Here is a 26,810-nt window from a genome sequence, read left to right as displayed (position 1 = left end):
AAGGAAGTCTTGGAGCCAGATGAAGAGTCGACCGTGTACCCCCAAAAAGCGCAAGGCGTGCAGCACACAAATCTGCGAGACTTTATCATACGCGCGCTCGATGTCCATGAAAACCGATACGACGAGCCGCCGATGAGCACGAGCATGTTGGACTGTAGAGACGAGGTCGAGAACTGGATCCATGGAGCATCGGTGGCGAGGAAATCCAGCCATTTCACGAGGGAACACACTGTGCTTTTCGAGCTACCAGTCGAGGCAATGCAAAACCATTCTCTCCATCAGTTTTCCCATCCGGTTTGTCAGGCTCATAAGGCGAAAGGAGAATATAGGGCATTGGGGGGCTTGCGTGGTTTCAAGATGGGTACAACCAATGCCTCTTTCCACCTTCTATTTATCTGTCGAAAAAATAATAATGATAAAATGATGGCAGAAATCGCTGTGCAGATTGTCATTGAAATGCGTTAGCATTTATGAGCTCTGCGCGGGCATTCTCCGACGATGGACAGTAGAGGCCTGTGGAGAATGAAGCAGCTGACGTATACTTGGCAATCACTAGCGTGTCTATGCCGTTGACGAAGACGCAATATATTACACTTCCCGTACGGGTTGCGGGAATTTTATCATCATTGGCTAGGTGCAAACCGAAGACTCCCTTTAAAATGGCCGCGAACCAGTTTTTCTGGTGGTGAATCGGTGGTGAAGTTTGGTGGTCTAGTGGTCAAGTGGTGAAGCCTCCCATGGTAATTGTTCAAGATGGGACTACAAAGTATGACCGCTCGTCGTGATGCTGGTTGAGAGAATGTTTATTCGCGTGGAACTGTGTAGCTTAACACATCCACTCGTGCTGGTTTCAGTGCCCTATCCTACCCCTCATGTTGCTATACATCCTCCCGGGCCGCCGATGACGGGATGTCTGCTTCCAGGCGGTGCACAAGTTGAACCGGGCGGATAATTGAAGACCCACTGGCTAATCTTAGTTCGGAGGCTCTCGTTGCACCGTCACGACGTCGAGTCAGTCGTGTGACGCGACCGAGTCGCCAGAGCATCTGGGGCACCCCCATCTCGTTGATCACGACGACGTCATTCAGCTTCAGCTGCGTTTCAGGATTGCGCTCCGAGCTGCAGAAGGTATTCTTTGCGCCAACTTGACCAGAACAGTAGGCGCATCTGCTCCATCACTCCGAAGTAGCGCCGCAGCTCCAACGCATTGTGCGGCGCAGCGACCTTTAACGGGTCCGAAAAAGTTGCTGATCTTCGTCCGATTAAGAAGTGCGAGGGTGTTAGAGGATCAAGATCGTCCACTTCTGAGGAAACATCCGTCAATGGCCGACAGTTGATGATGGACTCAACCTCACAGATCGCGGTAGTAAAACCTTCGAAGTTCAAACACCGTCTTCCGAGGCATCTTCTCAAAGCTTCTTTGAGGGACCGGATGATTCTCTCCCACGAGCTGCCCCACCAAGGCGCCCGTACAACTATGAATATCCACTGAATACGGTTGTTAGCGGCGAAGTCCTGGATATAAGGGGAAGAGAGTATGGATAGGAGGCTGGCGGTATGGTGGAAGGTGCGGGCATTATCGGACATCACGACAGATGACGCACCTCGCCTTACGGCGAATCGTCGGAATGCAGGTAGAAATTGGTGCGTGGACATTCCAGATACCAACTTCACGTGTATCGCGCGTGTAACGCCGCAAGTGAAAAGAACGATGTATGCCTTTAAGTTGCAGCTTCCGGCGTCTGGTACGTAGAGTGGTCCCGCGAAGTCGATCCCGACTACATCAAAGGAGGACGTTCGGATTACTATTTCTCTTGCAAGTGGAGCCACCGGCGCCATTTCTGGTCAAAGCCGAGCACGTCTGCATTGCAGGCACGTATGCAAGACGCGACGAACAGTCTGGCGGCCTTTGAGCACCCAGTATCTCTGCCTTGGCTCAGTGGGGGTGTCTGATGTACCTGCGTGGTGCAACCGTCGGTGCACGTCCAAGATCAGCAGATCTCTGGAGCGATGCTTGGATGGTAGCAGGTTGGGATGTCGAATATCGTCGAATGTCGAATATATCGAATGTCGATATCGAATACGACGAACGAGATACAGGAACCGACGTCTTAAGGTCTGCCACTTCGTTCTGGAGTGCTTCGTTTTGTGTGTCACGTATCGAGAAACATTCTGCTGACGTCAATGCTTCCGCTCTGAGCGGTCCGGTGCGTCTCGTTCACCGATGGCTCAGGTTGTAGATGTACCTGCGTACGTACGCGGTGATCCTCAGAGGACGCTTAAGGGAGCTGTAGTCTTCCAGCAGAAGCAGCGGACAGCGGTTGTCTGCACTGACTACACAGCAAGCCTCCTCTATGTCGAATATTGGATAGTGGGCCCCATGAGACGCTGATGTGCTATCTTCTTGTGATAGCCACGGTGGCCCCCTCCACCACAGCTCACTCGGCGGACACTCCTCTCGATACCAGGTCCGCAGGGTTGGCCTTACCATCGCAGTAGTTCCATTGTTCTGGGCTTGTGATGGATCTAATTTCTCGTACCTGTTCCGCGACGAACTGTGGCCATTTGCGGGAAGCGCTCTGCAACATATGTAGGACGGTCTCAGAATCGGCCCAGAAGGCTGTCTGTTCGGTCGCGACATGCAGTGTTTTGCGGATACGATGAGAGATGCTTGCGGTCAGTTGACATCCCAGAAGCTTAAGACGCGGAAGAGTGACTGCCTTCAGCGGAGCAATTCGACGCTTGGCGATCAACAGACAGACCCTGATGCAATGATCGCTCTTGTGGGCGCGGGCGTACACAACAACGCCACATGCTCGTGGGCTGGCATACGGAAAGAAGTGGTGGTCCAAGAATTGGTCTCGTGGTCCGATGGCCAACCTTGGTAGATGTATCTGTGAGAGACAACAAGCCATTCACCCATTTGTTCCAAGCCTCTTGCATGTGTGGCTCCATGGGCGTTTCCCAAGATATGTTCTGCTTCCACACTGTCTGGAACAGCAACCGAGCAACCACTGTGAAGGGTAGAACGATGCCAAATGGGTCGTAGAGCAGTGAAAATGTTTGTAACACTACACGTTTGGTGGGTGGAGAGTCCTTGAGAAATGCGTGGACTGACTCGGCGGGTATCGATATGTCCTCCACCTGCCTGTTCCATGGCACGCCTAGAATCCGCAATATACTTCCTGCGCTGGCGACGGTATCATACGCTGTTTCGTCGTGGGTAAACTGGTCCTGAAGGACGGGCAATTTGAAGCCCATTTCCGAATTTCCATTCCTGCCTCCTCAAGTATGTGTTTGGTGTCTCTACATATGGTGGTGGCTCCTGTGGCGTCTTCACACCCCATTACCAGGTGATCCACATAGAAACTTGAGCGCAGCCGTGCAGCGGTGGACGCATAAGTCGGGCCTGTTGCATTCAAGTGGTGCTGCAAGGAGGAACGGACTTGAGGATGCCCCAAATGGAACCCAGGTCATGCGCCACTCCTTTAGTTGTGGGTGCGGGTTTGCCTCAGACGGTAAGTCGGAGAGAGATCCACAGGAAGCGGAGCGCGTCGTGGTCTTCCGGACGAATGGGTATTTGCAGATAGGCGTTCCGAATGTCCGAAGTGATAATTATTGGGTAGAAGCGGAACGTAAGCGATATAAATGCAATAGATCACTGTTTAGGTAAGGCCCCTTCGACAGGAATTGTTCAATGAAGGCTATCTAGGAGTGTGATACGACGCATTGAATACAATCCTGATCCTGATGGTGACTCCCTCCTGGCGCACGATAGCGTGATGCGAAGGGTAGTATAGATTCCTTGTGGGATCGGGGCCTTGCACTGGCTCCGCGTGACCCTCAGTGAAGTACTCCCTCATTATAGTGTACTGCTTTAGCACCTCCGGTGCGCTGCTGAGCCGTCGCAGCTGCGCCTTGAGCCGCTTCTCGGCAGTGACCTTGTTGTTCGCTTCCAGGGGAAGGCCGGACTCCTGGAACATTAAGGGTACTTCGTAGCGATATTTGTATCTCGAAGAGGTCGAGATCGGGCTCCTTGCTACCTGATGTGCATGGCCCGGTAGTGCCTAACGCATCGAGTCTTCACATTACCATATCAGGCGCCATATCCGCGTCCACAAAGCGAGAAATACTGCGGCGACTGAGGAATCAACGCGGGAATCTCTAAACGTTGACCTTTGGACAACCTAGCCGAATATGTTTTCTACGGCCGTCAGGTTCTCTGTCAGAGGCAGGATGTTTCCGGAAAGGAATCGCCAGTAGTCATCAGCTCCTACTAGAATGTCAACATCCCGTGAAGAACATGACGTTGGTGCAGGGTGCAAGGGGCGTTTTTCCAAAACGCGCCTCATATCTTCAGTGACAGGAGGACTGAGTGACTTGCAGATGTCGGAGGTGGCAAGGGCGTCCAACTCGAGTGATTGTGTTTGCCCAGCGATGCGGAGCGAAACTATGTTAAACTTGCGACGTGCAGGCCGTCGAGTTGATCTAAAGGAGAATATGGCCAATTCTTCAGAGTCAAGGACTGGGCAGCCGAGCTTGCGGGAGAGACTGTCTCTATCAAATGATCTCTGGCTCCCACTTCCGAGCAAGATACGTACGAAAGGGCTGCCTGTGGCCCCAAAGACCTGCACCGCTGCGGTTTGAAGTAACGTTCCTCCTGTAGACGTCGACACTGTTGCAGTCGGCTGGGCAGATACACCTGGGCTAGGTCTGGGCTGGATTTCGCATAGCACTGTCAAGTGATGACCGTCGCATTTCGTACAAATTAAACCAGCGGAAGAGCGACACTGACGTGCCTGATGATAACGCTGCGGAAGCTCGGCAGCTGCGACGCGCTCTGCTCAGGCGACTGCGCTTCTTCCGGCGCTGTGCGCACTGCACAGCCGTCCGTTGTGTTCCGGCACATGGCGCAAGCCCTTTGTGACGTTTGCGCGCCCGTGGGGTGTACGCTGTGCCCTGACGCTCGTTCAGCGTCCACAGCCACAGGAAGGGCGGCTGCCGAAGCTAAGGGAGCTTGCAAGACGTCGGTACTGTCCTTGTCCTTTGGTACATGCCGCTGACGGTGACGAAGGGCATCTTCTCTGCTCTCCACTTGAATTCGTAGGGATGACAGGACAGTGTTCTTGTCTGGCCAGCTCCGTGGGACGTGTTGTCACCGCTGGATGCTTCAAGGGGCTTAATAGCTTCCATCGCTCGCGAGCCAGCGAGGGGCTGGGCTCTCGTTAACACGAACATGTGACACGTTTCACGTGACGCGTGACGCGCTTTTTTCGTTAACAGGACAAAGGCGTAATCTCTCGCTCGCGTAACGACCAACGGTGTCGTCTGCCTAACGAATGTGTTCACGTGCTCACAGGATTCATCGCTTACATGGATCATGATCTAACGAAGCACGAGGCACTCGATCCCTTATGAAAAAAATTATGGCCAACCTATAGCATGCCTGTAGACGAAGTGTCCATTGAATATATAGCCTGTCTGTTTCATGTCTATAGACGTCTTTCGGACTACCGTTTATCCTTCGTTTGGCCTGTCAATGGGAGATTGGCATCAACAGTTTGTAGACAACCTGCTATGAAAAGGAAATGATCTCTGCCATTGCCTGTCTATTTCTTGCCTCTCTTTCTGCCGACCTTCCATAGACTGACTATACACTGGCCACTGATCCACGATTGCCTTTCAATCATCATTATATTCACCCAATTCGGATTCATGAACTGTAATGTGTTGAAGCTGAATTTGGAATTATGTTGAGTCCCTGTTGTGTGAATGTGTATTGATGTTTTTTAACCTATGCTGACAAGCAATACGTGGCCATCATTGGCACACGTCTAGGGTGATCGGGGATAATCATTGTGTCATTGGCAATAGCTTAAATCCAGTGCTTTCAGGACGTCCACCTCTGAGCACGTAGCATTAGCATCTCCTTCCTAAGAGAAAACAGATACCATATATTGCTTGACTTGCGAGCTTCCGCAAATTCGAGTGTTCTGCTTGCCTCTGAGTCAGAGTGAAGGCTGAGGTATCCCTGCTTAATTCGATTACGCATCCATCCAAGACCGATGTAAGGAATTGCTTGGAGTACTAACTCACCACCAAGATAACGCCTGTGTTTGTAACTGCCTCCGGTTTGAGACATTCAGTAGGTCCGCTATCATCAGTCTATAGAAAGTCAATAGACGGGCAATTTGAGATATCTATTTGCTTTCTATAGCAGGTTGTCTATCGACTGTTGGTGCCAATCTCCGATTGACGGGCCAAGGAACAAAGGATGCACGATAGTCCAAAAGATGTCTCAAGAATTGAAACAGACAGGGTGTATATTCAATAGTCCAAAGGAAGTCTATTCATGAAAGAGGACGTCCAAAGGATGTCAATAGACTGGCTAAACTTATTTTTCGTGAACTCCAGCACGTGGTGTATGACGCGCTCATTTCGTTACCGCGACAGGGGCGTAATCTCTCGTTCCAGTAACGATCGAAGGAGATCATTTGCCTTGCGAGTGAGTCTACCCACTCGTTAGAATGTTAAACATCTTCGTTAGGAGATTTGCAGAAACATAATTTCTACAAAAACGAACATGTATTGGTCCACGACTGTGTACAAAAGGACACCCTTTCCCTTTCATGGTATTCACACCGGTGGTTACATGAGGGCTGTGAGATATTCTCGAGCAGATGCAGATCAAAACGAGAAAGAAGATGATGAAGTGACAACGAAAAGCCACAGACAAATTATGCGAGCTATCCAGACGAAATTAAACAACCCCATTGGTCGAAAAGATTGCAGCCTCGTTGGCAGCTGTTTTTCCTTCAGGACGATGACATCACAACACGTATGGGCTCTTAACGAGCACGATAGCCTCAACGAGGAAGCTAAACGAAGAGCAGAGATTGGGACCACAGCAAAGCGTCGATAATGTTCGTCGTTTCGTTAGTCCTAACGAGTCGCTGACGTTGAAGCTGCCAAAGACAGGTGGCGGAAGGATCCTTCGCTTGGGTGATCATACAAGCAGCAAACCGTGCCCCATGGACGCGATGGCATCAGGATGCCTTTCAAGTGGATGAGACAGATTTTGTAAATTTGTTCCGTCCGCCATAAAATGCTGCCCGCACCGTTTGTGAGGACTTGCGCCCGCACTTCAGACCGTCTGGGTAGCTACGGGTGTTGTGGTGAACAACTAAGGTTAATTGGATGCCTATAGTAGTTTTCGAATTCTTCTCTTTCAGAGTACATTGGGGACATAGTGTTGATGTTGTAATGAATGTGAAGAGCAAAGCATTCTGTACATTTCCTGAGGTAGATTCTCTTAAATAGTTCCGTAACATTCTCTTGATTCGCGGTGGCAACATGGAATTTAAAAAGTTCACTGACGTTATGTTCAAGCTCACTAGCAAAACGTTTTATTGCACTGAGAATTTATTTTAAGTCTACTGTTTATGAAGGCTGACAGTAATGCTGTGCATTGTACTTCCATGCTTGAAGGAAAAATTTACATAAAGGTAATCAAAGAAGTGTTTACGCTGAGGAGAAAGGGCAGCCTCCTCCTCTTTCTTCTTCTGATACTACTGATACCTTACGTTTTGCGTATCGCCTACTGTTTCGGCAGTTTTAGGTGCAGTTGCTGTACCATGCACTCTTACTGAAAATTCTGTCACCCGTTCTCAAAACATTGTCAGGTATATTTTGGAATGACGATTGCGAGGGAATAACTGCATTGACATGGGAGCTGAAGCTAAAGGTTGTTGGGAAATTCCAACGCCAAGTGAAAGCAGCCGACTGACAAAGCAATGCTTAGCCCTTTTACAAAGCAATTCTAAGAATATCTGTCTAAAGATAGCAAAGAAGAGGCAGCGTATTGGGACAACCAGTCTTGAGTCACGTTGATCAAAATACTTCAAATACACCTCATCAATAGCACCTGAAGAATGGATATCTGCTATTGACAGTTAGCATTTGTAATGTTTTGTCACCCTGGTGGTTCCCCACAATAACAATTTTGCAGTCATGATTTTATCTGGTGATATGAACGTACTAGAGATCTATTTTCGATTGTTACAAATACTGTTGCCATGACTGGCTCTGTGAGGGGTGATGAAATTGCGAGGTCGCAAATCAGTGTTCAACCGTAGCTCCTTTTTTTTTTTTTACATTATGCATTATCCACATGCGTCCACATGCGTCCCCAACGAAGAATAGGGAGGGAGAATATGCGCTTACTAAAAAAGAAAAAGAGAGCAAAGAAAAGTCGAACGCAAGGTAGACTCGTGGGGGGAAAAGTGGAAGAACATGAATGAAAACGCGAAGATTATGCATGGTACGTCTCGAAACTGTTGCTGATACTGCTGTCAGTGTGAGAGCTTGCTGAGGAAGAGCACAGGGTTTAGGCAGGGTGCTAGCGCTCGTCCCACTAATTTGTACAAAATATTTTTTTATAATCACGCACAGCTATGAAACAGCCTGGTTGCCTAAGCAGTATTTACAGAAAAGTGGTGTGAACAATGATGTAACCACGTCACCAATAGAGAACGAGTTGGACCTGCGTAGCGGCTCGCTTGTTGCTCTCGTTTCCACGGAAAACCGCAAAATTTTGCCGCATACATGCCTCTATTAAGCAAAATTGCACTCAAGTATGTCGCAGTTGACTTTGTTTGGTATCTAGCTGTTTGTGCTACGAGCGCAATGCAAAGAAAACGCAAACAGCAAAATGTACAACACGATCCGCTCTCCCAGCTCTCTGACGTCACAGTCAACGTGACACTCTAAATGAGCAACCTGTATCTCGCTTCTTTTGCTCGTTTCATCTTGATAGCCGAACTCGTTAGCTCATGTCGAATTTCCACAGCGGTGTAGACGAAGAGAGAAGGTTAGGAAACAACACAAGACCGTTGACGTGTTGTACTGTATTGCTTTCTAACCTTCTGTCTTTGTCTACTCAGCTGCGGAAGTTACCAATTCCCCTTGTTTACACGTGTTGCTCGTTAGCTCAGTCGGTAATGTGTTGGTTTGCGCTGGTTAGCACAAAGGAGATCGCGGGTTCGATTCTGGCCGAGGACGGTACTATTATTATTTCGCTTCATCTCGCGCCAAGAGAGAGGGGCTTCGGCAATGCGACGTACGATACAGGATCTTCACGAGTTTGAGCACTTAACAGCTGTCGCTGAAAAAAAAAAAAAAAAGAGTACAGTTGTCGGCGAGATGACCTGCAAAAGTATCCGTAACGTGAGAACATCGCCATACCGAAAATATGTAGCGGAAATACTTGTTTCGTTCCCAATTGAAACAAGTAGCGCGATCCCTACTCCGCTGCCCTGTTTCAGGGTAACAGGCCTATGTCGGTAACATTTGCATTCAGGCGCTGCATGTTGAGGGCCCCTATTACCACGTTCTCTTCCCCTCTGACTCGGTAAACCATATTTTCGGAAATCTCGTGAGTAGAAGGAGAAGAATGGTGGATGAACGCGACAGGAACACGGGTGGACCGCACAAACATGTCCGTGTTCCTGTCGCGTTCGTGCACTATGTTTCACCTAAACCAACACGATCTACTAGCGCGGCTCCCGATTGCATTGTAGATGAAGTTAGTGCACTTCGTCGATTTCGCGAGACATTCTCCCCGCTTAGCTAGTCGCATTTTACACAAACGCGCTTCGCGTTGCTCTGAAGTCTCCCTCGCACGCAGTTGTCGCTGCCCCTCGACACGCCTCGGCACGAGACTGACAACTGCTTGCGCCGGCGTGGTGTCGTTGCGTCCACGGTGTAACATCTGTAGGCGCGCCCTCTCTCACGGCGGTGGTTCAGACCGGGGGGGGGGGGACTTCACAGGGAACTGTGCTGACATTTGTCTTGAGGCGTCTAAGCAAACCCCAGCGAAAACACCCAGATAGGACAGCCGGCGCCCGCGTACGAATACGTGTCAGCTCCTAGTCTCGGCGTGGAATGCCATCATATAGTGGCGACAAGACCACGGGAGCTGGCCACGGAAAATCTCGCGGCGGTTTGGTAACCGCGGTTGAACACGTGATCTTCAAGCAGCAGCCGATGAGTGCAGAGCTTATGCGGCGACATATTAAGCCTCGAGCAAACTCGTAGGGTTCGCTCAGAAGTGCTATCGCATTTAAAAGGGGGCGCTCGCCTCACCATTTGGTGACTTACGTGACGTGCAGAGAGAAGCAGCTTTTCTGATCCGTGACATTGAAAGCTCTTTTAAACACTAGGATTGTGCTCTGCGCTCGTAGTTTTGGTGCGAGCATGTATCCTAAACTTGTAATCCTACTCCTACTCTCACTCCTACTCTACTCTGCTACTACTCTTCCGCGTGGGCACATTTGTTTTTGTTCGAGCACTCCCACGCTCCTTTTTAAGTGAAAGCGAATGCGTACGTTTCCATAAAGCTTTCGATGATTAAACCCACTTTGCCGCTCTTGTTTTGCTGTCCGCATCGTCCGAGTTGCCTGGCAAAGCCCCTCGCATTATAAAAAGAGTACTACGTACACTACATAGCATGCTTCTACTCGATAATAGAAAAGAAAACCGGGAGCCATATAGCAACACCAGGGACGACATAACGGATTAGCTGTGCCTGCTAATCTGTTGGGTCGTCCCTGTGTGCTGCTGTAGATCGGAATTTTCGTATGTGTTGCGGTTCACCAGCTAGCCTGAATTTTGTGTTTTCTCCATCTACGCTTCTACAGTCGGCCATCATTCCCAATTGTATCATTTCTTGGAAATTGGAGGCGTTTGCTTTTTCAAGTCACTTTGCAAGTATGTCCTTCGTAAGAGAGGGCGTACGTCACCTCTCTCCTAAAAGAAGTAGCGATAACAGTGTGGTTGTGTGCAGTGGCTGGCTTTGAGCATCTCGTTTAGTGAAGTTCCGGCCTTAGAGGGCACCGTAAAACATAACGGAAAGGGCCTTGTTACGAGAACTATTGAACGTCGCTTCTTGGAGTCCTTACCCAGCTCTATCCTTTGACCTAGAAATCGTCTCTATGACGTCATTTTATGGATGACACGTCCAGCCAAAGTGGAACGTCAGCTCGTTAAAATGTCACAAAATGCTGCTTTTGTTAGAGAAAATTGCGAAGATTCTTTGGTCTTAAGGGCCAAATTACCTGCCCCTATGTAAAATGCATTCTGTGAGCCTATATGTTGTTGATGGAATACAAATACAAACAAGAATAATACAGAGATGGCGCTCCCAAGTGAAGTTTCATCGCGTGATCTGCGCGGTCACCGATCACCTGGCCAAAAATATTAGCACCTGTCTGATATCGTGCATTATTTGGAATGTATGTGAATAAGGAGCGCCACACCGTACCAGCAAAATTATGAATTCACATTTGCCTTCTGCAATAGGGGATACCTCAAATCTCACGATTAAGAATCCACTGGTTCAAAATCCCAGATGATCAAAATTCCAAAATCACGCATTCCAATCCCGGCACCGCTTAGAACGTGCGCGGGGACCCGCAGTTGAGAAACTTGAAGTAATATAGGGCTCACTAGAGCAGTACCTAGGCCGCACCTGACCATAAACGAACCAATAACTGCGCTTCGTTTTGTGTTGCTCCGGCGTGATCGCCCCGCTTAGCATAACCGTCGCTAAGGTGCGTTGTGGCATGTGTGTTTCATCCGCTGAAACGACTTCGACGGACATCATTGGTGGATCCAGGAGAGGGGGGGGATCTCCCAGCACAGGTAGGTTCCCCCTCACTGGGTAGGTCCCCCCTCGAATCCTACCGCCGGCTGTGCTGTCTGAGGTTTTCCCTGGGTTTTCCCTGGGCGTACGCCTTTTTGCAACACTTGTGCAGTACATAATTGTCACAAAAATGCGTACGCCTCCCGTTTTCAAGAAATTGTGGGACAGAACGATTTCATTTGGGATGATGATTGGCTAGGAGCGTGTTATGCAGTGAAGATATTTTTAAGGGTGTGTTTTTAAAGACGTCATTCTTAGACCTCGCAGATATACCGTGTGTCTCAGATCTCCGGGCTAAATAATTCGCGAACGGGTGCACCAATCGCACAACTTTAGTTTTTGCAAGTATCCATCCGATACCATCTACAAGCTGCGCACCGTGTGAATGAGTGGGAGGGGCTCATTATTTAAATAAAAATTCAAATGCCTTTCGTGAAAAACATGACTTCTGAAGCACGGCGCCGTCGGTATTAAAATGGGTGCTGCCCCCTATGGGTGCCGTGCTTCAGAAGTCATGTTTTCCACGAAAGTCATTTGAATTTCTATTTAAATAATGAGCGCTTCCCACTCATTCACACAGTGCGCAGCTTGTAGATGGTATCGGATGGATACTTGCAAAAACTAAAGTTGTGCGATTGGTCATTTGTTGCAGTAATTAATTCGTTTCGGTTTACATATTTTTGTCGCGGCTTGTGGTGGTGAAGCGCAAAAGGACGCTCTTCCACTTCCTTATCCACCAATGAATTACGTGTTCTTGAGCTTACTTCGCAACGGGGAGTGCTGAAGAAAAAGTAACCGCGTCATACAGGCTTCGAAAGTCCCCCACCCCACGTATCTTACTGATATGCGCCCTTTCTCTGTTATGATCGCACGGACGAAACACAGTTTATCGCATAGCACCTTGATATCACATGCTTTCCACTAGCACAGCACTGGCCCGAACTTTTGGGCTTGACCGCGACCCGCCGCGACAAAACTATGTAAACCGAAACCAATTAATTACTGCAACAAATGACCCGCTTGGGTGGCACATTTTTATAGAAACGGTGTCCACTGAAGATCCCAACAGGGGTAGTATCCATTTTAATGCCGACGGCACCCTGATTTAGAAGTTATGTTTTTCAAGAAACTCATTTGAATTCTTATTTAAATAATGAGCGCCTCCGCACTCGTTCACACGGTGCGCAGCTTGTAGGTAGTATTTTACAGATACTTGTAAAAAAGAAAGTTCTTCGATTGGTGCACCCGTCCGCGAGTTGTTTAGCACGGGGATTTAACTGAGACACCCTGTATAAAGTTTGGTATTGCGACTTGGGATTTTGGTATTGTAGATTTTGAGATCTGGGGTTTTGAACGCCGGGATGTCGTAGCATACCCCAGCATTAATACTTCATTTATACAAAGTTGCAATCGTAACACTGTTTATGTGGTAATCTCATCATCGTACTAATCGTAACCACTGCCCACGCAGCCTGCTACCTGGTTATCGGCTCACGTTCAAGCCCGAGAACGTCGGTCAGGTGGGGACATCTGTGGCCATTCAGAAGATGACATCATTATGGCAGAAAGGCGTGGTTGCCTTCATCGGACCGGACGAGAGCTGCTACGCCGAAGCTCTCGTCGCCGACGCATGGAACATTCCCATGATCACATATGTAAGTAGATTATTTCTTTAGCCTTGCAATTTTTGTAGCAGTATTTTGACCGGGTCAAATACAAAGGCAGCGAAATGCACTACGATAAGTCGTAATCAAACGCGAGCGTTACACCGGTAGCATGGCGTACAAGGGATGGAAATACATCAAATACATCAATATAGTTATTCATATATTTATTGTTGATATTCTCAGTATTTAAAAATAATAACTGTAAAGTCGTGAGCGTTACCGTGTAAGGACGGGCCTTCAAGCAAGACGCTCACACTAGGTCTGCGTTTCCAGGAAGAATATGTAGAGCTCCTTCTCTACCTTATCCTCTTCCGTTTATTTCCCAATCACACATCGTATTCTTCACAATAACGTTCACAAAAACGTGCGTATTGGTATAGTGATCGCTGCTTTATCTCCTTGTGTATCGATAGATTGCGCGAACATCGATATATATCGATGCTTTTAATCAATGATTAAAGCTCCGATACCTTGGCATCTCTTTGTGATACGTATTGCTACAAAGCAGCTCGACATAGCCGAATGGACGCCCATCATGAAACCTGGTCAACAAAATCTACCGGGCTTGTATTCACAGCACTCACCTGCACCGGAGTATCAAACGGATGTTCAACTCAAGGAATCTGGTATCCCGATGTGTTTGACGATGGTGCAGATGACTGCAGCTATCGTGGAACGACCTGTGGCGCATTCCGCTGGTCGTCTTCGTGCAGCACGGTGTAGTGCGCCGGTGTGGCTTGAGCTTAGGAACCAACGAAGGGAGAACGCAAGGACCGATGAAACATGCACCCTCAAGTCAGTGCGAAATTACCTACGCCACAACGACCGCTGCAATTCGCGATCGCTGCAATACGAGTGAGTTAATGTGAGTGCTCCAAGACTGCCGACAGGTCATTTGTTAATGTGATGCCGAGGTACCTCTATTCAGAGATTGTTTGTGGAGAAGAATGCGGGGTGGTGTATTCATATATACAAGAATTGTTTTCTCAAGCTCAAGGTTTTCCTGCACTAGGATTCGTCACCAGCTAGGCACCATCGTCTCAGTTCTCTCAGCTATATAAGAACAGATTCGAGAGGTGAAGGACATGCTGTTTGACTTGTCATTATTGAATTTACACAGAGGGGAATAGGTCGGCGATATACATAAAAATATAATAGGATTGCAGGAGGACCCCAATGGGAAAAACAAGATCGATGTGAAATCGGGCCAATGCATCAGATGATGTTAAACGTTGTCGGTCCATCCCCCTCAAAAGTGCTTGGGCCGAGAATGGATTTTGACATTGGCCTCACGCGGGCCAACTTGCTATTTCCAACATCGGGCCATCACACAATACCGACCTAAACAACATAGGGCCACACTGCAGCCGATCTAGACACGACAGTGGGTAAAAGTAGGGCTGCTGTTGACTGCCCGAGCAACAAACAAAGGCCGGGACACGCTTGGCAATAGTTAGGTTTGCCTACCTGGCCTTGGTTGGTACATCATCGGACAAAACGCTTGTTTATTGATACGGATCTGTACCCTGGCCAGTGACTTGCCAAGCACTGGACAGCCTACATTGTGCCGAGATACAGATAAAAGCATTCCTGCGGCGTCTCTCATATTCATACTCAATTGCCCCGCGGAGTCAGGTAACGATGTATCATTCTTTGTTTGTTGCTCGCATTTCCCACAGCGGACAGTGAGCACGGCGTTTTAAAGCACAACAAATTCCCACAAAGGGCAAAGTGCACGTCGTTTCAAACTGAAAAAAAAAAAAGAAGTTATAATAGAGAAGGAGAATAATAAAAGCTCGCAACATGACCGAGACCTCTAGGACTAAACAGCTCACAAAGAAAAGCAATTGCATATCTTTCCTGAGGAAGAACAGAAATTATACACGTGTTGTAGCGCGAGCTTCCACGAATTCGAGAGTCGACACTGTTTGCCTCTCAGTCAAAATGAAGCGTAAGATGTCTGAGTTTAATTCGATGTGTGCACAGACAACACTGAAATGACGAATTGCTTGTCGTATTAACTCACCATGAAGATCACGTCTGTGTTTCTTACTGTTTTTGGTTTGAACACTTGGTCCATCGAAAGTCAAACTTATGCACTGCTACACCATCCCGCGTTACCCTCTCCCCAATACCGAGATTGGACCAAGCGTGGCAAGAGTTTGGCCTGCCAACCTAGCCGTTGCTTGGCAAGTGCCTCACCAACGAGCTCGTTTCTCGGTGAGGATCTGTCCCCTGGCCGGCGGCTTGCCAAACATCGCTCTGCCTATCACTATGCAACAGCGCGCCAGCGTTGGCTGGCCGAAGGAGTTGGCCAGCTGTCATCCGACTTTTCCTTAGAAGTCGGCCCAGGACGCACATTCCCCCAGGGCGTCAGTCGTGACGTTGCCCACATACGTGAGGCCGACAACGGCAAGCCCTATCGCCACCACCACCACCACCACCACCGACTTTTTGCCAAGTGTCGGCTATCAGCCATTGCTTGCTTGGGTGAGCACTGGTCTATAGTTACTTTTACTAATGGCCCAAGCATGGGCCAAGTCTGAACCATCAACCATGTGGGAGGCTTTTGCAGAAAAACCTATAGGCAGATTACTTCATTAATGAAGTAACTATACTAAGAGCCACTCCATTCTAGAGTGGGTAAAGTTATTGGAAGGAACAGAACGAAAGAAAATGGTAAATATTTATTGCCGGCAACAAACTTAACCTCGCACACTTATGATCTTATTGGTTACTTATACACTTATATACATTTATCAACTGGTATACTTGTTGTTTACTTATACTCTTCAAGTCATTTTTGTAAACTTTTAGAACACCCGTGAATGAAGAGTCTACAGAACAGAATACAGTTTAAATCTCGAGATATGTATTGTTATTGCTGAAACAAAACAGCGGCTGTGCTTTCTTTTCGGCAGTGTTGTACCCGCTACCCGAAAAAGGTAGCGTAATACCGATACGCGCTACCTGAGCAAAAAAGTACCGAAATCCCGATATCGTTACACGTTTCTAAAAGTAGCGGAATACCCCTACCGTTACCCCTAAAAAGTAACGCGATACTCCATGCGCTACTTTTTGTGAAAAAAAAAAAAATAGGTAACCTGAAAGTCTCCGAGTCTCACTAGTAACGCGTTCGTTAAGAGGATATACAACGCATAACAGTTTTTTTTTTTTTTCAGTTTACTGAGCTAAACATTGCGGTTGACTCTTAACAAGAGCTCTCGCTCAAAATTACCGTCAGTGATTTTTGTGCACTGCTTGGTGAGCGTGTCTGCACAAACACTAAAAAGACGATCGACTGACGCACTAGAGGGACCTGTCGTGCCCGTCCTGATGAAAATACGGTGTATGTTGGGAAAGTTCGTCTTGAGGGCAGCAAGGTTGAAGTCCTCAGGCAGCAAGAGGAAGCGCGACAGCTCCTCGTTGTCGGGCTGCGAGTGAGATGTCGTCTTTGCAAATGCGAAAAGTCTTCTGCTCTGGCATCATCGTTGTGCGCGCTGGATCGTTTGTTAGGCTCATGAACTGTTAGTTTCACTGCGATGCTTGAAAAAACGACACCTCGCGAGACTCACGAACCTTTTGTGGAGACCGCCAAGAAGGTCAGCAGCCAGTGGTCCACAGTATCTGAGGCCTTTCATAGCTTGATATTCAAGCATCCGCCTGAGGACCGTATAATCGTTATAATCGTTGGCATCATGTACCCCATGTACATCGTTTTCTCGCCTTGTAGAATGTCCAGAGCACGAGCTACAGGCTCCATAACCTATATGTGCAACACATCTTTTCTGAGGCACTGTGACGCACTCAACAAACATCTGCAATCATGGCGTGAAAACCCCAAGCAGGAGGAACCAGCAAGGACAACGTATATGTTCGTCTCATCGCTGTTTCTATTACGCTAGTACAAAAACGCTTAGGGATGACACTAATTTACATAGTAATGGCACGCTATGAAAGACTGCATAGGAGCATCATACTTCGCAGTCTTAAAAGCACACTGAGTATCTTTGTTAACGCTTATCGCCTAGTACTTCTCGATGAATGTCACGTCTTGTGGGCATTGGAAAAGCGAGAGTCCAAGCGTGCACAGCATGGTGTTCAGTTCAACTCCTTGCCTCTTCAGAATACCCTTCTGAATACACTAGCTTCAGAATACACTCGAGGGAATCGTCAGTGAATTCCATCGAGTGACAACAGGTCGTCCTAGGTATATGCGGCAGTACCTCTTGATGATGTCAGCTGCGGCTGCTGACTGACCGATTCCACAGTGTGGTGCATTTCTTGATTGCACTTTTCGATGCCCTGGCATCGGTATCGTTCTCCGCGGGGGAAGCATCATGGGTAGCTAGCAGGTTGAGCGTGTGAGCTGCGCAACGGTGATGTGGAGGAAGCAGGATGCCAACATCGTCAACGTCATCCATCAACCTGCCCACTTCAACTAGGTCTTCACCGGCGAAATCTGTCACCTCTGCTTCTCCACCATATAGTCTAGACATGTAAAATCAAGTCAACTTGAAGGCCGTCGCACATGAGTATACCTAAGGCTTAACCACTTGCTATTTAGAGAAAGAGCATATAGTATCTGAAAGCTTTGATGAAGGTTGACCCATTGTCGGTTATCAGCTTTGTCACCTTGCCGTAGACTTTGTATTCTTGGAGAGGGCATCTGCCAGTGTACGTCACTCTAATGGAAAGGCGCAGAAGAGCCAGTGCAGCAGATCTTCTTTCTAGACTATCTGGCTCTAGTCAGAGTGCCATAACACCCAGGAAGGTCCTACAATGAAAGGATTGAAACACGTGTACATGTATTACGGATATCGAATAAACCCCTTCTTACTAGTGGACCGAAAAGTGCATCCTGCTATCAGCCATCTTAATTTGCATGAATTTGGCCACACAAATATAGATCCCGATTTTTACTCCTCAGATGTTGAGAACGGTACTGCTCAAAAGACTTCCTCCCCGACTGCAATGCGGTTCCAATACTTCCACTCGATATTTGCGTGAATTCAGAGCTCTAATTTATTACCCCGAATTTGAAAGAGAGTAAAACACGAAAACTTCTGGCCCTACTTCTAAATAATCAGGCGTTCCTGGAAGCATACCTCCAATCCCCCCATGCTAATATAACATGCTTGTGAAAGCTCGTCCAACAGTCTGCAGTGACTGCAAAACATTCGACGGCATCGAAGGTTCGAACAAGATGTTCTTTCATATCTTCGAACCTCTTATCAAGCCTTGTCATCAGGACTCGTCGCGCCATCAACTTGCACTTTGAGGCTAGTGTTTCCAGTAGCACGCGGAACGCTGGTTCGTCTACCAGAGAATGGCTGAAGCCTTTGGATTACAAAGTTTTCCACCAGCTTGTCGTACTTTTCTTGTGAAATCCTTGTGAAATCAGGGCGTGTTGTGGGGCCAGCGTCCATTGACATTGGCCCAGTGCCAGTGACATTGGCCCATGCTTGTTCCAAGCATTCTTGGCCGATGAAGTCGTTTGTAGACCGACTGCCGTTGGCCGGCCGATCATCGGTAGTAGGCAAATTCCCATATTGCACAATATGGGACAAAATATTTCGTGCATGTATGGTTACGGCATCGGGAATTTCGTTATAGTATATGTCACATGCAACATGAACTGTTTCGCGGGGTGTTAAATTGTAGAGGAGCTCAAGAGGTGTTGTTTTCGGCACGGTGTGATTCTGTTCAAGTGGTCGGTGTCCATTGCGATGTTCTTTCGCAACACGGGAAGAATCTCGCCTTTGGCACGTTCAACTAACTCATTTGTCTCGGAGTCATTTCGATATGCCTGTACACTGAGCCTTCAAAATGTGGAATTGGGCCTGTTGGTACTGCATGCCAGATTAAAAGGCCCTGTGACCTCCTCGTCTGTTTTAGCGCGTTTAATCTGGTACGCTGAGGTAATTCTCCGCTGACCTGGATAGCGACGTTGTCGTTGGTTGTGACTGTCACTATGACACGAGGTATTCCAAATGATAACATCATTTTTTTAGCTTGTCTAGGCAATTGTGAGCTGAATGTAGTGAAGGCTGGTGGTTCCGTGAGTTTTATCTTTCGAGTCTCCATCGCTGTTTAACGCTCCACGTGGCGTCAGCGGTGCGTCTTTCTTAGTAGGCTCAGTTAGTGACCCGACAATATTGGTGTAGTTTGGGATGTGTTTTCGTCGTCGTGTTTATCCGATCGTCTGTGCAGAATACATTGCTAACAGTGCTTGTGCCTAGATAATTTTTGCGCATCTTCAGGAAAATATTAGATACAGTTTCGTGCGGGTACTTGTAACGACTTTCTTTTTGGAGTACCTTGTATCCTCTTTTTGAGTATTTTTTACATACTTAAGAAAACAACGATCTCCGACAATCTGCACACACCGACAGGTTACGCAGGGGCTTGCGCTGTGGAGTTCCGATCGAACACAGTGCAGTTCGCGCATACCACTTCCTGGGAGACGACACGGTTTCCAGTTAGCTATGACACCTGTCCGGATTTCACCCTGACCGTTCGGAAATAGCGGAAGCAGAATGGATTTGCGCTCGCAGACATCATCGTTCAACTTGGAGAAACAACAGCAATAACTTTTTTTTTATGATGATGATTGGGAAGTGTCATCACCAGCAGCGATTTTTTTTCTTTTTTTTAGTTCCGTGTTAGCGCCGCGAAGCAAATGCGGCTATGAGCGGCGTACAGACGTTGACAGATGGAGAGAGGACAGCAGGAAGGAGTGGGGGACAGGAGGTTAGTATGCGTCCTGGGCCGACCTCAGGGGGAACTGTGCAAACATTCGTCTGGAAAGTCTTCGGAAAACCCAGGAAAAACCTCAGACAGCACAGCCGGTGACAGGATCCACCAGCAGCGATACTCGACCCCATTGCGGCTGGTGACGTGGGAAGTGGAATAATGAGCCGCCACACAACTTGTAGAAATGCCTGAATTGAACACAGAAAACACGCGGAGATTAAAATTTAACTTTACCACGATCTGCCATGCGTTATACGACCGTCGCCTCCTGGGGGCAGCCAAGTGGAACAAACATTATAACGTGAAAGACAGAATGGCGTAGATGCAGGCTAGCTGGTGGATAAACTCTATGATAGGCAAGCCTGAGCTGTGGGCGAGACACGTAAACAACGCAACACGAAGGCTCAAAACCAGCAAGACGTTTAATCGATAATAACGAAACTTGAAAAAGACGTAGACGGTACCGGCTTTGTCCTCAATTCCCTATACTCTCCTCGCCCTGTGTCCCACGCACCGCCTACGTGTTCTTGAAGTTTGCTACTATCGATTAAACGTCTTGCTGGTCTTGATCCTTCTGTTGTGTTGTTTAGGTGTCTTGCACATCGCTCAGGCTTGCCTATGGAGATTATAGAGTGTAACACTCTGCGTGCAAGTGTGTTACGTGGGATGAGTGTCCCTGTGCCGATTCTTCTTTTCCTTAACGCTGGGGAACGACAGACCTATAGCTCGTAGGTAAAAAAATGGCGTTTTGCTGCTTTGCATAATTGAAGTGGTATACGACGAATTCGTCCGAAATACCATGAGGTGCGGATGCCTTCGCGAAATCTGGTAATTCCAGGCGCCGAAAGTGGCAACCCTTGTTCGAATCCTGGCATTGGCCAGTGTGTGTGCTTTTCCTGGATATTCCTAGGCAAGTGTCGGCATAATTCCCTATGAAGCCGGCCCAGGACGTCCCTGCCGGCAACATGCCGCCGTGCTCAGGGGCACACTGGCAATTTGCCAATAAAAGGCTACGAACCTAGCAAATCGATATCATGCCCTAATATCTGGTCTGCAGTACTCAGCTACCAACAGGGCGCACGAATGCGAGGATCATGTGGACTATCTGGACGCTCGTGATAGGGCGAAAAGAAGAGAAAACAAAGCTAACATGGTGTGAGAGCAGACCCACTCTTACTAACCTACTGGGATGGGGTAGGAGTGTTGCAGCTTAAGTTCGGGGCGATGGCCTGTTTGGTGTGTCGTTGTTTACCTCATTCGTTTATCTACTTGTTTTGTCGATAAAAATATTGTCATAATATAACACGGGGATGCGTGTTATATATAGAAAAAAAATTCAATAATTCGCACAGAAATAAGAAACGCTCATTCAATACACCGGGTGACACAAAAATATCTTTTTAAATTATTTAACTTTTGGAGAAGGTGGAGGAAAGTAACTGCAAAAGTAGTGAGTACCTGTCATGCCTAAGAGAATCAGAAGTCTCCCGCGAAGGTGGTACAGCCAGAGTGGACTCGACCCAGCAGCCCATGGCACACCATTCATCTAGACTTTGCTGGACCTATTCGAGGTATCACATTCCTAGTAATAGTGGATGCCTATAGCAAGTGGATGGAGGTCCGGCAAGTGGAAAGTCCAAACTCAGCTACTGTGATACGAGTGCTCCGCGGCCTCTTTGCGACATTTGGAATTCCGCAAAAAGCAGTGTCGGATAATGGAACTGCTTTTGTGTCCGAGGAGATGAAGGAATTCTACCGGAGAAACGGGGTTAAGTGCGTCACGGCAGCACCTTATCACCCTGCTACCAATGGGCAAGCCGAAAGAATGGTCGGTTATTTTAAACGGGCACTGTCGAAAGAAACATCGGGAACGCTGGCTACGCAAGTTTCAAGGATATTGTTTAAGCAACACACAACGTGTCACGCGACAACGGGGAAGACCCCCGCAAGACTGATGTTCGGGCGAGAATTACCCTCGGCTCTGGATGGTCTCCTACCGAAACGTCACACCAGTCAGCTCGATAAGCTACCAGAATCAAGGACACTCCATGAAGGTGACGTGGTCCTCATCAGAAACTTCAGGAGCAAGCCAACATGGGTGCAAGGAGACGTGAGCAGAAGAGTGGGTCGCCGTTCGTGGATGGTGCGCACAGAGGACGGCGAGTGCCGACATCATATCGATGACATTAGGCTACTCCGACGTAAGGCACAACTGTTGGACACTGGCACTTCGCCTCTTCTGGCTTGGGACATAGGCGATACTGAGGATCAAGTTACCAGGAACGAGGAAACGTCGTCCGTTCCACCTCCTTTGGAAGGACGGCCAAAGAGAGTCAGAAGGAAACCAGATCGATATGGAGACTTTGTTTCGGAATAGATTCATTGTGGTTTGGGTTTTAACCTAAGGGGAAGAAAGTGTTATGTATTGGGTTGTTTATGTGTCGGGTTCTTTGTTATCATATGGGTTATGTAAGCGCGGTCCGAAGACGACGACGATGGGCGCGCGACAAAGAGAATAGTGCGCTGGCCAAGCCGGTACTGTCTGTACACAGGGGACTACTAATAAAAGGTAATCCATGGACATCGGTGTTCGCTTATGCTTATAAGCCATCAGGAACTCACGGAAACTCGGATCTAACAGTATCCGTAACTGGAACTCAGATACTTTTCAGTCTAGTTATCTATAATTCTCAGATATTTCTGAAGTAAGTTTAACAACCCTGACCACCAAGTAACACAACTGACGAGCACCAAAGGTACGTCGTCGTCATCCAAGGGCCTCCACCGATGTTTGACTATCGCCATGGGAGGTCTGCGTTCATAAGTGAATATATCACTAGAAACGCTTCTGGACCTCTAGGTTACGCTCGCCAAAATTTTTCATCCGCTCCAATTAACACTATGGTGACTTTGTATAAATTATTAGTCATTCCTAAGTTGGAATTTGCAGCCTCCATGTGGGATACTGATCGCCCACCATTTCCAACTCAATAGAAACAGTACAAAACAGGGCAACTTGATTCATATTTGGTAACTACTCGTACAACCGCACCGCCAGTGTCACTGCTATGAAACATAACCTCGATCTACCTCTACTTTGCATTCGTCGAAAAATAACTAGTCTCTGTTTGTTCTCATTCCTCATGCTGCATGTCGTACACTTCTGATGTCAGTTTTTGCTCTCTGATAGACTCAAACCCTTCAATTTTTTTTTCATAAACGTATGTGTGCAATTTCTTCAATAAGTGCAATTTTGTTCATGTGGACCTAATTTGAAAATATTTTGTATGATGCTTGCATTAACATCTTTTTACAAATTATTAGTCCACCCCCCTCTGTATTGCCTCACGGCCCTGAGGGTAAATAAATAAATAAGCGAATGAATAAATACGGAGGACGAGGTATAGGGAAGACTGACATCTTCGAGAGCGAGGGACGCGTTGGATGTGCGATGGAGCTCGGTGGACGCGTCGTCAGCGTGTAAATCCACAAGGTTGTCGAGATCCAACGTGGACTGAGAGATAACGACGTACATTCCACTGAGAGTGTCGGCTCGGATATTATCGTATCTTTTTACGTGCTGGATGTCCATCGCGAACTCGATCAAGAACGAGAAGTGGCGAATTTCACGCGGCGAGTAGCAGATTACAGCTGGTAGCAGACTACCAGATGCGAAAGCGGAAGTCAAGGGGTTGTGTTGGTGAGGGGGCAGCATCATGTATTGGCGGAAGGACGGACATATGTATGCAGCGAGCAGCTCCTTGCCAGATGCAATATACTCAACCTCGGATGAAGTCGACTTCCTGTAGAAGAAGGCCAACCAGAGTGGAATGTCATTGATGTTGTAGTAGAGATGGTGTTTCCCTACATGAGTCCTGACCAGCGTGCAAATGTTCGTGGCCTCACGCTAGGACGGTGCCGGTAGAACTGGCTGGCTGGAGGGCACAGCGGCTCGCGGTAGCAGAGGCGCATCGTCGTCGTCCACGGGCCGCCACATCCCTCCCCCCTCGGACGCGGAGCGGTGCATGCGGTTGATGTCCGCGTCGATACCACGAAGAGGAGAGTCCGAATAACGACTCGTGGGTGAGGGACGACTGGTCACACGACTTGTGATCGCGTGAGTTGATGCAGCAGTAGCGCGATGGCGTGAACAAGAGCACTGCGATCCGGACGGGTTCCAGTGATGAGGTGTGAATGCTGTGCGCTTATGTGGTACAGGGCTTGGGTACTTGAGTGGTTGTTGAGTGATTGTCCCTGAGCGTGCGACTGTACCGGCACCGGTATACAAGAGCGTGAATGCTGCTTGTCGCCAGCGAAACTCCGGGGATGACTATCGTGAACCAGGTGGCGGCCGAAGCCTGAGCTTGTTGTGGTCCCCCTGAGGGTCTCCGGTGGAACAGGGGTCCCGGTGCGACTTGCCTGCTAGAAGGTGGTTCGCTGCTGATTTGCCGAAACATTTAGGCTGGTGAATGGCGGAATTATGCCGAGCATGTCGTAGTTCGGGTCACCAAATGTAGAGCAGATGGTGTTCCTCTAGATGAGTCCTGAACAGCGATGATGGAATGTCCTAGCGGGCAGATGTTCGTGGCCTCACGCTAGGACGGTGCCGATAGAGCTGGGGCGGATTACTGGCCATTGCATCGGTGCGTCGGCCTAACGTGGCAACGCCCACCGTCGGGCAAGCTCGTGCTGCCGACGCACGGTCTAGTGGTGGCACGGAAGTGGTCAGTAAGACCACCGTCGTCCGCTGGGTAGGCGAGCCTCGCCAGCGCGAGAAGCAATGACGCTACTCTCGATGGCAGACGCAAATCTATCAAGCAAAAAGCCTAAATTTGACGACATTAACTTACTTTGTATTTACCTCTAAGAAATATAAATTTTGTTACCGCGTGGAAAGAAACTTCTAGCACATACTTCGCTAGGTGAACACGTAAGACACGAATCAACCAATGCGAATGCAGTGCAGTGTCGTCTGCTGCCGTCATCGGCTCGAAGAGAATCCTTCGGTGCTCGGAGCTGTCTCTTTTTCTTTTCGCGCTAAATATGTGTTGAGGATTAATTGCGTATTTATTTTAGCATTACATTCGTAGAAGACGAACACGGTAATCTGTGCACTATACGCCGCGTGGAAGATTGCTATACTGACGAGGATAAAGTTATTTGGTGGACTTACGGTGTGCTTGCTGAGCTTTTCGAGTGACCTCCGCCTCCTTTTTAGTTGTACAACTAAACTAAGCAGTTATTCGGGTAAGAGCTCAGGGCGACACACAGCCTTCTGAGGCTTCCAGAGAGTTGCCGGCTACAGCAAGCAGCCAAGCTCAAAATGTGTGGAGCGGAGGCAGATGTCGACGGAGGAGGAGGCAGGTGCCACCATTAATATCGCACCAACTCCTTGAAGAACGAAGGAGAATGGTGGAACAACAACGGCGGACCGCAGGAAGCATTGACCGCCTATACTAGGTATGCCAATCAGAGTTACTAACAATACGGGCAATAAAATATGTGCTGGCTCATTCCCGATATTCCAATATCACAATATTATGCGAACAAGCTTCTGCAGAAAAAGCATACAAATGAATAGCGCAAGTATTGCTAGTTTTTTTTTTATTGCAGTGTCCAAATATTTCATAAATAAAGAAATGTCATGTTTGTTGCAAGACGAAGTTAACTTCACAATGGTGGGTTACAAACACACTAACTCAGCTTATGTGGGTGATAACATTCCCTACATGGGAGACACTCGATGTCATGTCCATGTTTCCATATACATCCTGTATGTGTATACACGAGGCTTTGGAACGTCGGAAGAAGGAAACAAACTGCTCTTCCGACAACCACGTGAAGACATCCTTGTGAACACGAAATGTCCTCATTGACTTCACTGAAGCGGCTCTTTGTTCCACTAGGAACGCGTACACGGGCGTCATTTTCAACGACGAACATCGCAGCGTTTTGCGTCGGCTGACCTCCTCGCCCAATGGCTACGAACGCCACACGCCTGGCGACGGTGGCAGGCTGCGAGTAAGGTCACTTCTTCCTTCTGACGACGAAGCGGGTCACGCGCAGCACGCGTTACCATGGAGACGACGCTGCGATACGCACCGACAAGTGTCCAGGAATCCGCCCCTGGTTTGCAGGCGCAGTGGCGCGCGGCAGCAGAGGCATGTCGTCGTCGTCAACGGGCCTCCACAATGTGCTCATGATACGAAGTGCAGCTCCTACAGCCAGAGTTGTACGTAACTCGTTACCCAGTAATCAGTTACTTTTTGATAATGAAGCAACGACCTAGTTACTAATATCGTATTCAGTTAAAAAAAATCGTAATCAAGTAAAAAAAGGTCCGTCGTTATTACGTTACTCGTTCCTCTCCTTCGTTTACGCTCGGCTTCAACATGGACCATGTAGGTCCATTACTATGTGGAAATTCCCGAAATTCTGTATGCTTCTAACAGGAGGTGACCTAACCTGGATATTCAGCTCCTGGGAGCCCCTGGTCCACAGTGATTCTTCTGTTGAGTCCTAAGGTGACCAGCATGACCAATGCCGTAACGCTTTCTGGCCGTGTCATTGGCCATGAAAGCATTCTTGGAAGAAGACGCTGGATTTCTTTCTTTTTTTGTGTGTGTATGCGTGTGTATCTCCCAGCTGCTGCCAATGGACATACTAGAGTAACTAAACTCGCCTGA

The 26,810-nt window shown here is 48.2% G+C and overlaps 1 protein-coding gene across 3 annotated transcripts in view; it reads left to right on the top strand.

The window, feature by feature from the left end:
- Positions 1 to 26,810, top strand: part of LOC135391614 (guanylate cyclase 32E-like) — a 548,591-nt gene that overhangs the window by 175,647 nt on the left and 346,134 nt on the right. For all 3 annotated transcript variants that reach the window (XM_064621932.1, XM_064621934.1, XM_064621933.1), the window contains exon 3: positions 13,173 to 13,356. In XM_064621932.1, the coding sequence (XP_064478002.1) occupies positions 13,173 to 13,356 (184 nt within the window). The remainder of the gene's footprint in view (positions 1 to 13,172; positions 13,357 to 26,810) is intronic.

Source organism: Ornithodoros turicata, chromosome 4 (genome assembly GCF_037126465.1).
Source record: "Ornithodoros turicata isolate Travis chromosome 4, ASM3712646v1, whole genome shotgun sequence".
In the NCBI taxonomy this organism is placed as follows: domain Eukaryota; kingdom Metazoa; phylum Arthropoda; class Arachnida; order Ixodida; family Argasidae; genus Ornithodoros; species Ornithodoros turicata.
Note: the sequence above shows the minus strand (reverse complement) of the source record. Positions and strands in the feature narration are given on the sequence as shown.